The sequence below is a fragment of the Schistocerca piceifrons genome, chromosome 4 (assembly GCF_021461385.2).
Source record: "Schistocerca piceifrons isolate TAMUIC-IGC-003096 chromosome 4, iqSchPice1.1, whole genome shotgun sequence".
In the NCBI taxonomy this organism is placed as follows: domain Eukaryota; kingdom Metazoa; phylum Arthropoda; class Insecta; order Orthoptera; family Acrididae; genus Schistocerca; species Schistocerca piceifrons.
In genome coordinates this window covers 74,262,203-74,274,332 of record NC_060141.1, presented here as the reverse complement: position 1 = coordinate 74,274,332, position 12,130 = coordinate 74,262,203, and the positions used below count along the sequence as shown (strand labels likewise).

Below are 12,130 nucleotides of genomic sequence, written 5' to 3'. Positions count from 1 at the left end.
GAGATGATCGACGGATCACCATCAAACAACTCAGTGCTCAACTTGACATCTCTGTTGGTAGTGCTGTCACAATTGTTCACCAGTTGGGATATTCAAAGGTTTGTTCCCGCTGGGTCCCTCGTTGTCTAACCGAACACCATAAAGAGCAAAGGAGAACCATCTGTGCGGAATTGCTTGCTCGTCATGTGGCTGAGGGTGACAATTTCTTGTCAAAGATTGTTACAGGCGATGAAACATGGGTTCATCACTTCGAACCTGAAACAAAACAGCAATCAATGGAGTGGCGCCACACCCACTCCCCTACCAAGAAAAAGTTTAAAGCCATACCCTCAGCCGGTAAAGTCATGGTTACAGTCTTCTGGGACGCTGAAGGGGTTATTCTGTTCGATGTCCTTCCCCATGGTCAAACAATCAACTCTGAAGTGTATTGTGCTACTCTTCAGAAATTGAAGAAACGGCTTCAGCGTGTTTGTAGGCACAAAAATCTGAACGAACTTCTCCTTCTTCATGACAACGCAAGACCTCACACAAGTCTTCGCACCCGAGAGGAGCTCACAAAACTTCAGTGGACTGTTCTTCCTCATTCACCCTACAGCCCCGATCTCGCACCATCGGATTTCCATATGTTTGGCCCAATGAAGGACGCAATCCGTGGGAGGCACTATGCGGATGATGAAGAAGTTATTGATGCAGTACGATGTTGGCTCCGACATCGACCAGTGGAATGGTACCGTGCAGGCATACAGGCCCTCATTTCAAGGTGGCGTAAGGCCGTAGCATTGAATAGAGATTACGTTGAAAAATAGTGTTGTGTAGCTAAAAGATTGGGGAATAACCTGGTGTATTTCAATGCTGAATAAAACAACCCCTGTTTCAGAAAAAAAATGTGTTGCATTACTTATTGAACTGCCCTCGTACTTCCAATTTTTCACTCTGTGTGCAAAAGTGGTACCACGTACACATAAAATTTGTGTGTCACTAGAGGTAAGTAATTCAGGCATATTAAAAAACATAGATGCATAAGATCTAACTTTAAGAAATACTATGAATAACTTAAAAATAAAGTAGGAAAGAAGAAGAAGAAGAAGAAGAAGAAGAAGAGTACACTTGGCCACCTGAGGCAAAGAGGACTGATATTTATGCATTAACTACAAAATAAAACAGGTCCCTATTTAATACATACTTTGCACTAAGGCCACCTCCTGGAGGAAGTCCTGGTATGTTCTCATCTGCAAGGGCCTGAAGAACATGGAGAAATTCCACTGTGTCACCTTGGTTTATAATATCTGTAAGGAAAAAATAAAAGTAAAAAATGCTGGTATAGTCAATATCATTGGTATTAAATCCACACCAATCCCACACTATTCTGATGCACAACCCAAACAGATTTTATTATAGTCTCAGGTAACACCACATAACATTATTGTAGATAAAGATGAGACTCAAATGTTTCAAGGAAAATTTAAAATATCAGATTTAAGCATTACTATGTTGTACTCACATAAACATACTGCCATTAATTTGGGGGGGGGGGGGGGGTGTTTGTATTTTCAATTCTGAAAAAGCAACACAAAGAAGTACAAAGGTTAATGTGAGCAAAGGCAGTTGCTCTAATTCATGAAGAGTGGACTTCTCTCTGCACTGCTGTGGATCTCATTGTCAGTAAGGAAGTCATCACTGTGCAACTGGTGTAATGAGACAGATCAGATCTGCACTGGACACATTTGTTGATACATTATAATCCTAAACTAAATCTAATATCTGACCATCTTTGTTGTCATGTTTTGTGGCAAGTGCTAGAGAAAGACCTCAGAGGGGCTACTGGAACAACTTTGTTCAGTTTTCTTGTGAAGAGTATGTTACAAGAAATGATCTTAGGGACTAGATGTACAGTATGAGTGTCCCAGATAAGGTAGTTCACCTTATATTCACTGCAACACTAGGCAACTGGTTTCTTCAACACTAGATAACTGCATTATGCATACATAAATTGTTTCCTGATTTAGAGTGATGGTACTGTCAACGGAAGTGGAGATAGTGGTACACATCAAATTATGTTCAGCAAGTTGACGAGACTCAAAATTTTGTGATAGTTGCAAGGTATAATCAATACCAACATCCGGATGGCAGTCCAGTCAATGAAGACCAGAAAAGAACAATTAGGGGAAAAAACTGTGTAGTCACAAATTTTTGCACAGCGCTAGGAGAGTGTGCCCTGAACGACACATTAAAAATCCTGACCAGTGGAGTGTGGGGGGTTGGCATTTAAAGGTCACATTTTTATATTTTTCTCAAGTAACTCAAAAACTGTGGCTTGTATGAAAATCTATCCCAGTATAAAATTAAATTACATTAAATTTCCTACAAAAAAGGTACTATTCATTTTTTCCTCTAGGGTTCATAGTTTCTGCGTGCAGGGCATGTAAAAAATTTAGATTATTAACAAAATTGTTTTAATGGTATATAATTAATGTTTATCTTAAAAGTCATTCAAAACACATCTTAAATGCATGTACTACACCCAAGTGCAGTAGAGCTGTAATAAGGGATTGATTGAGTTCTGGGGGCTTGGTGTAGAAGGGCTGAAAGGTGGGGGAGAGGGTGGCGCATGAGGTAAAGCAGGCCACTGGACTGTAGTCATGCAAGTACCAAACTTTAGAGCAAGCTGGCACATCCCTCATCCCCCTTCTCTCTCTCTACCATACTACATCACAAGAAGTAACTACACAGTGTTTTCACAATGTTACGCTGACCCTTCTGCAGCTTGCCTTATGAATCACCGGTGATTCAGTGTGCAAACATATCTGGATGGGTGTTCATTTTTCACGAAGTGCATTAACATTATTAGTTGACCATAATATTATTACACCTGTAGGTGAGGCCACTTCATCAGATTATTGTGAGTTTTTATCGTGATATTTCATGAGGACATGCTGAACTACTTGACAGTGTCCACACAACTGTCCTGAAATTATTCACAGTGTTCCATGTTTCCCTTAGTCACCACCACACTCATTTACTGTAACCCCACCGCATGTTTCTGATAATGATCACAGGAGGCTAAGTTCAATAATGTCATGATGGGATAATTCATGGAATACAGATATGAGTTACTGCTGACAATAATGCAGGTAACACACATGGACAGAAAATCTTTGTAAATCCACTGTTCCAAACTGCTACAGGGGAAATGATTCCGAGTTATCCTAAGGTGCATTTGTAGCTTCTGGGAAAGGTGACTTCTAATACCATGAGTGCTACTTGTTTTTCAGTTTACAGGTGGACTATACCTCCTCACTCCTCAATATTTCCTGTCCTGTGCTCCTATGTGAGTAAACAAAACAACTTCACTCAGATCGTGTTAATATAGTGGAGTAATTTTCAGTTTATTAACCGAGTACTTATTTGCAGTTGTTAAGTACATTATTATGTACAAAAAACTAAACAGCTGAAGCTGTCAAATGTCTACCACACTTGAAGAGCCGCCCCCCCCCCCCCCCCCCCACCCCCAAATTCTAACATTCTGTCAATACGTATTTAACAATGACAGTTTCATTGTCTCCAATATCAATATCATAGTCTGGAATGCTTTTCACAGCATAAGGTGTACCAAATGCATCACCTCAGCCTCAGTTATCCAAATATCCAAAGAGGCAGAGAGGCTTAAATTGCATCCATGCACAACACAGGTACGTTACCTAGGTGTTGTAGCACTTCAGATATTTCTATGTAAGCAACACAATGCATTATAGCAAACTGCTGTTCTATACTTCAATGTGATCAGTCCCATTCCCTCAGACATGTTAACACCCATCTTGGAAGCTATACTGTGGACATGCTCCACTCAGTACAGCCCACTCTACAAGAGTCAGCAGATCCTGAATGGAAAAGATTCATGCAGCCTATTAGTAACACAATTAATGGTGAAATAAGTGCAGTAACTTTCTGGTGATTCATTAATTCACCATCAAGGAACTACCACACAATTACATGGCTTTACAACACACTGTCAATGATAGACAGCAGCAAGGTGTCACATTTACCAATTCAATCCCTTCCCCACCAGCACTATATAGGTCACTGACAACTTAACACTTACAAATAAAACACTTTGGCACTGTTTACAGGAACATATATTACATAATAGCTCTCTTAACACCTGCAAAAAGTACTCATTTAAGAAATTGAAAATAAATCCACTATATAAACACGAGCTCAGTGAAGTTATTTTGTCTACTCACTAAGAGAACTGGACAAGAAATGCTGGGAAGGGATAGCCTGTCTGTAAACTGAAAATCCAGTAGCACTTGTACTGGGGAAGTTGCCTTTCTCGGAAGAACACCACAGCTGCTGTATTATGACGACTAAGAATGAATTTCCCTTGCAGCAGTGCAGAACAGTGTGCACAGATTTATGCAGGTTCAGCCACATGCATTCCTTGCGTTAGCATAATTGGTGTTAATGTTGTTGATGTTGTCACCGTCATTGTCTTCTTCTTCTTCTTCTTCTTCTTCTTCCTCTTCAGTCCAAAGACTAGTTTGATGCGGCTCTCCATGCTACTCTAAACTGTGCAAGCCTCTTCATCTCCGAGTAACTACTGCAACTTACATCCTTCTGAATCTGCTTGCTCTACTCATCTCTTGGTATCCCTATACAATTTTCTGGAGAATGTGCTGGCCAGGGCAGCAGTCGAACATTTTCTGTATCCAGAAAGGCCCGTACAGGACCTGTAACATGCGGTCGTGTATTATCCTGCTGAAATGTAGGGTTTTGCAGGGATCGAATGAAGGGTAAAGCCACGGGTCGTAACACATCTGAAATGTAACGTCCACTCTTCAAAGTGCTGTCAATGCGAACAAGAGCTGACCGAGACGTGTAACTAATGGCACCCCATACCATCACGCCGGGTAATACGCCAGTATGGCGATGACGAATACACACTTCCAATGTGCGTTCACTGCGATGTCGCCACCAAACACAGATGCGTCCATCATGATGCTGTAAACAGAACCTGGATTCATCCGAAAAAATGACGTTTTGCCATTCGTGCACCCAGGTTCGTCGTCGAGTACACCATCGCAGGCGCTCCTGTCTGTGATTCAGTGTCAAGGGTAACCACAGCCAAGGTCTCAGAGCTGATAGTCCATGCTGCTGCAAACATCGTCGAACAGCTCATGCAGATGGTGGTTGTCTTGCAAATGTCTCCATCTGTTGACTCAAGGATCGAGACTTGGCTGCACGATCCGTTACAGCCATGCAGATAAGATGCCCGTCATCTCGACTGCTAGTGATACGAGGCCGTTGGGATCCAGCACGGCATTCCGTATTACCCTCTTGAACCCACCAATTCCATATTCTGCTAACAGTCATTGGATCTCAACCAACGTGAGCAGCAATGTCGCGATACGATACACTGCGATCATGATAGACTACAATCTGACATTTATCAAGTCGGAAGTCATGTTCCATTGGACCAAACTGAAGAGCCAATCTCCGAGGTCATGGAACATGTCAGTACATGAACTTACAACATAAAAGTAATAACAGATAAAAATAAATGTTCTTGAACCTGAAAAAAATTCAGTCCAAAGTTTAAGTAAACGCTATCAGCAATACAATAAGAATCAGCTTAAGTTTTCAAGGAACTCCTTGACAGAATAGAAGGAGTAACCCATGAGGAAACTCTTGAGTTTCGATCTGAAAGTGCGTGGATTACTGCTAAGATTTTTGAATTCTAGTGGTAGATAATTGAAAATGGATACAGCAGTATACTAAACACCTTTTTTGCACCAGAGTTAAGGAAGTCCGTCCAAACGGAGGTTTTATTTCTGCTGAGTATTAACCAAGTGAAAGCTGCTTATTCTTGGGAATAAACTAATATTGGTAACAAGAAATGACACTAAGGAATATGCATATTGAAAGGCCAATGTCAAAATACCCAGACTCGTGAACAGAGGTCGACAAGAGGTTCGTGAACTCACACCACTTACTGCCCGAACTGCCCATTTCTGAGCCAAAAATATCCTTTCAGAGTGGGAAAAGTTACCCAAAAACATAATACTATACGACATAAGTGAATGAAAATAAGCAAAGTAGACTAATTTACGTGTCACTCACTTTTGATGCCGTTCGAATAGTAAAAATGGCAGTATTAAGTCTTTGAACAAGGTCCCGAATGTGGGCTTTCCGCAAAAGCTTACTATCTATTTGAACACCTAGAAATTTGAACTGTTCAGTTTCACTAATCATATGCCCGTTCTGTGAGATTAAAACGTCAGGTTTTGTTGAATTGTATGTTAGAAACTGTAAAAACTGAGTCTTACTGTGATTTAACGTTAGTTTATTTTCTACAAGCCGAACTGAGGTCATGTACTGCACTATTTGAAACCGAGTCAATGTTGCACACAACATCCTTTACTACCAAGCTAGTGTCATTAGCAAACAGAAATATTTTAGAGTTACCCATAATACTAGAGGGCATATCACTTATATAAATAAGGAACAGGAGCGGCCGCAACACTGATCCCTGGGGCACCCCCCACTTGACAGTACCCCACTCAGATCCCACATCACAGCCGTTATCAACATTGTGAATAATGACCTTTTGCTGCCTGTTGCTAAAGTAAGAGGTGAACCAATTGTGAGCTACTCCCCTTATTCTGTAATGGTCCAACTTCCGGAGCAATATTGTGACATCAACACAGTCAAATGCCTTTGTTAAATCAAAAAATACGCCAAGCATTCGAAACTTTTTGTTTAGCCCATCCAGTACCTCACAGAGAAAAGAGAATATAGCATTTTCAGTTGTCAAACGACTTCTAAAGCCGAACTGTACATTTGATAGCAAATTATGTGGTATAAAATGATCAATTAATCTCACATACACAGCCTTTTCGATAACTTTTGCAAACACTGATGGCATAGAAATAGGTCTAAAATTGTCTACATTATGCCTTTCTCCCTTTTTATAAAGCAGCTTTACTACTGAGTACTTTAATCGCTCAGGAAACTGACCATTCCTAAAGGAAAAATTACAAATATGGCTAAATACAAGGTTAACATGTGCAGCACAGTACTTTAATATTCTGCTAGACACTCCACCATAGCCATGAGAGTTCTTAGTCTTCAGTGATTTAATTATTGACTCAATCTCCCTCTTGTCTGTATCACAGAGGAGTATTTCAGACGTCAATCTCAGAAAGGCATTTGCTAAGAAATTTATACGATTTCCTGCAGAAACTAAATTTTTATTTAATTCACCCGCAATGCTCAGAAAATGATTGTTAAATACTGTACATATATCTGATTTATCAGTAACAGAAATATTATTACTGCAAACTGACGTTATATCATTGACCTTGTGCTGCTGACCAGACACTTCCTTCACAACTGACCATATGGCTTTAATTTTATACTGTGAATTAGCTATTCTACTTGCATACCACATACTTTTTGCCTTGCTAATAACATTTTTAAGCACCTTACAATACTGTTTGTAATGGGCTACGGTAGCTTGATTGTGACTACTTCTAACATTTTGATATAATTCCCACTTTGTTCTACATGATATCCTTATCCCACTATTCAGCCAACTAGGCTGTCCATTACTGCTAGTACCTCATTTAGAATTTTCTAATGGAAAGCAACTCTCAAAGAGCATGAGAAATGTGTTATGGAAAGCATTGTATTTATCATCTATATTATTGGCACTATAAACATCTTTCCACTCTTGTTCCTTGACAAGTTTAAAAAAAAAAAAAACTCTCTATTGCTGTTGGTTTAACTTTCCTACATAGTTTGTAATTAAATATGACATTGGTTTGAGTACAAAAACCTTTTAGTGTTAAAATTTGTGCATCATGGTCTGAAAGGCCATTCACCCTTTTACTAACAGAATGCCCATCTAGTAATGAAGAATGAATAAAAATATTGTCCTTATACGAGGCATCACAACAACGTTTCACCAGGCAACGCCGGTCAACTGCTGTTTGTGTATGAGAAATCGGTTGGAAACTTTCCTCATGTCAGCACGTTGTAGGTGTCGCCACCAGCGCCAATCTTGTGTGAATGCTCTGAAAAGCTAATCATTTGCATATCACAGCTTCTTCTTCCTGTCAGTTAAATTTCGCATCTGTAGCATGTCATCTTCGTGGCGTAGCAATTTTAATGGCCAGTAGTGTAACTTTAAACTATCCATTTTCATTTTTAAATTTTCTAACCTACTTGCCCGATTTAGGGATCTGACATTTCACGGTCTAATCTGATGAATGGCAGTTTTGTTTCTCCTGATAACGACATCCTCCTGAGTAGTCCCCACCCAGAGATAGGAATGGGTGACTTTTTTTTAACTCTGGAATGTTTCACCCAAGACGATGCCGTCATTATTTAACCATACAGTACAGCTGCATGCAATCAGGAAAAATTATGGCTGTAGTTTCCCCTTGCTTTCAGCCATTCACAGTACCAGCACAGCAAGACTGTTCTGGTTGATGTTACAAGGCCAGAGATCAGTCAATCATCCAGACCATTGCCTCTGCAACTATTGGAAAAGGTTGCTGACCCTCTTCAGGAACCACATGTTTGTCTAGCCTCTCAACAGATACTCCTCCTTTGTGGTTGCACCTACAGTACACCTACCTGTATTGCTGAGGCATGCAAGGCTCCCCACCAGCAGCAAGGTACAGTGTTCGTAACTGGTATACATCTGTATTCCATGTAGTGATAATGCACTTTGTGGGAAATATACACCCCCGCCCTCTATCCGGCATGTCTTCACAATGTGTTGCCAGTGCTTCATAAAGGATGCTGCTAGGATGGGTACATCTTTGCAATTCACTCTGTAGTTGCTTCTTGTGTTGTAGTGGGGTAGACAGTGTGAGGAATTATAATCTCAATCTTCAGTCTGCAGAGTTATGAACGAGAGAAGTGCACGAACACAATCTGGTGATCTATCTTCGCTCGCACTTCTACTCCACACATCACCCTCCCCTTCACCCTTTTACACCCCCAGAACACATTTAGACATGGCACACAATTTAGTATTTTTTAACCGATTTCATTTAAAGATTAACTTTAATTATATACTGTTAAAACAACATTTTTAATAGCGTGCAATTTCTCCATTCCCTGAAACACAGAAACCATTAGCCCTGGAGAAAAAAAATGAGGAAGAGATTTTATGGAAAATTTAAGGTAGTTTCAGTTTGTACTGGGGACCATTTTGCTAGGAGCCATTGTTTTTGACATATTTGATGAATAGCTACATTTTAGTGAAGTAATTCAAAATACTGTAGGTTTTTTTTTTTATATAAGAGATTAGACCAAGTAAATGTATAGCATCTGCACAATTTTTAAGTGTGATTTAGAATACACACTTTGTTGCTGATGTTCACCAAATGGTTCACAGTTCTATAAATTTGTAATTTATGGCACAGCACTAAAAAAGAATAACTTGATGGGAGAAGCATGGGGGCGGCAGCCAATGGCAGACAAACTGAAGGGATAGTGAGGATGTGGAAAGTTTAGCTGGGAACTGATGTTGACACATGATGTGGATTTGGGTTGTTGACTCTAAAGAGGAGGAGCTGTGTCTCCTAGAATAGAGGAATAATGTTGATGACTCAGAAGAGTTAAAATGAGTCTGTTTTAACAGGAGTGGTCCTCCTCGGTTAGTGGACTTCACTTTGGGACTCTGAGTCAAGATCCTGGACTTAGCTTTTTTTATTATACTTTGCGATTTAGAAGTTTTCTGTGCAGTTGAACAGTAGGAGCATTCAGCATTCAGCAGGCCTGGGATACTTCCACCAGTGGCAATACATGTGGGCAGTAAAGTGTTATTACATGCATAACCAGTTTGAAAAGTTTTTCGCAAATTATAAGTGACACCTTAGGCTTGTTTTCTTAATTGCCTGCTGCTAAAGTGACTGAAATAATTAGTGTCAAAAATAAACTGATGCTAATACATAAACAAACCAAAACGCTTTAAACACTTCACCTAATCCATTCGAAAAATGTATCTCCAGCTGTTGTTGTTGTTGTTGTTGTTGTTGTGGTCTTCAGTCCTGAGACTGGTTTGATGCAGCTCTCCATGCTACTCTATCCTGTGCAAGCTTCTTCATCTCCCAGTACCTACTGCAACCTACATCCTTCTGAATCTGCTTAGTGTATTGATCTCTTGGTCTCCCTCTACGATTTTTACCCTCCACGCTGCCCTCCAATGCTAAATTTGTGATCCCTTGATGCCTCAAAACATGTCCTACCAACCGATCCCTTCTTCTAGTCAAGTTGTGCCACAAACTTCTCTTCTCCCCAATCCTATTCAATACCTCCTCATTAGTTACGTGATCTACCCACCTTATCTTCAGCATTCATCTGTAGCACCACATTTCGAAAGCTTCTATTCTCTTCTTTTCCAAACTGGTTATCGTCCATGTTTCACTTCCATACATGGCTACACTCCATACAAATACTTTCAGAAACGACTTCCCGACAATTAAATCTATACTCGATGTTAACAAATTTCTCTTCTTCAGAAACGATTTCCTTGCCATTGCTAGTCTACATTTTATATCCTCTCTACATCGACCATCATCAGTTATTTTACTCCCTAAATAGCAAAACTCCTTTACTACTTTAAGTGTCTCATTACCTAATCTAATCCCCTCAGCATCACCCGATTTAATTTGACTACATTCCATTATCCTCGCTTTGCTTTTGTTGATGTTCATCTTATATCCTCCTTTCAAGACACTGTCCATTCCGTTCAACTGCTCTTCCAAGTCCTTTGCTGTCTCTGACAGAATTACAATGTCATCGGCGAACCTCAAAGTTTTTACTTCTTCTCCATGAATTTTAATACCTACTCCGAATTTTTCTTTTGTTTCCTTTACTGCTTGCTCAATATACAGATTGAATAACATCGGGGAGAGGCTACAACCCTGTCTCACTCCTTTCCCAACCACTGCTTCCCTTTCATGCCCCTCGACTCTCCAGCTATGTAACATTAATCACAGCTAGCAAGTCTGCTAGGACATTATATATTTGAGACTGCGATAAAGGAAACAGTTTTGCTGCAATGTGTGATCAGTCATTAGACAGAATGAGGAGCTAAAATTCAATAGTACATTTACATTCCTCTCCCAAGAAAGATTTGTAATCCACAACAGGGAATCGGAGCTCACTGTAGTGTGAATATGATTAATCAACTTACAGATATTTCGCTTGAGCCTAAAGAATAATAATTCTGTTTAAATCCAACAAAACCTTGCCATTATTTTATTATTCTGGTTAGAACTAATGAAGAAATAAAGTGAATTTTTGATAAGGCACATGCCTACAGGTGCACAGTAAGGAATTTCAATAGTTTGACGTGTGCAACCTGTGTGTAAGTTTGTCCTCTCAAACAGTCTATAATCAAACTGCAGTGGAGTTTTAATTGTGGCTCCCTTTCAGTTTTTGATTACAATGACTTACATGTTAGTGAGTGGGCAAATTGTTTTTATTTTCAGATATGATAATGGAAAAAAGTGAAAGGAGCCAAATTACAAGTGTTGATGACTGACCAAACTATTTAAATCTTTGGATACAATGACTTACAAGTGCAATGAGCGAATAAATTGTTCCAAATTGCCAGAGCCAAACAAAACAAGAAGAGGAGGCCGGATCACACAGCAAAAACAAAGATCAAGTAGTCTCTACACCACAGCACACAGCAGACACCAGTAACAGAAAACGAATGAGTGTCACAAGTGCTGAAGGTGAATAATTAAATCAGTGCGGTAGGTAAGTAGTTAGAACTGCTGCAGTAGGATATGGAAAGTGTAAATAAAATTTCGTGTAAATAAATGTGGTATTGTAGGATCCTGACAGTTGCTAAGGTTTGTGCAATATTTTGGGTAGTACTTTTGTGAATATAAAACAGTGAAAACAGAGCCAGTGTCACTGATAAGTGAAATTAAAAAGGAAAACATGGATGAGTAATTTGACAAAATGTGCATTTGATGATAGAATTATGAAAGGAAGTGACAGCAAGGCAACCCCACTCCAAAAGATATGGCAGGAGTACACAGCAGCAAGAACAGTTGTGCTACCTACGTAGAAATACTGAAGACAAGGTTATGAAATATTCCAG

At 39.7% G+C, this 12,130-nt stretch overlaps 1 protein-coding gene across 7 annotated transcripts in view; it reads right to left on the bottom strand.

Annotated features, from left to right (window-relative positions):
- The window catches only part of LOC124794992 (protein phosphatase 1B), a 228,502-nt gene that overhangs the window by 106,882 nt on the left and 109,490 nt on the right, over positions 1-12,130 (bottom strand). For all 7 annotated transcript variants that reach the window (XM_047258742.1, XM_047258743.1, XM_047258738.1 and 4 more), the window contains exon 5: positions 1,184-1,286. In XM_047258742.1, the coding sequence (XP_047114698.1) occupies positions 1,184-1,286 (103 nt within the window). The remainder of the gene's footprint in view (positions 1-1,183; positions 1,287-12,130) is intronic.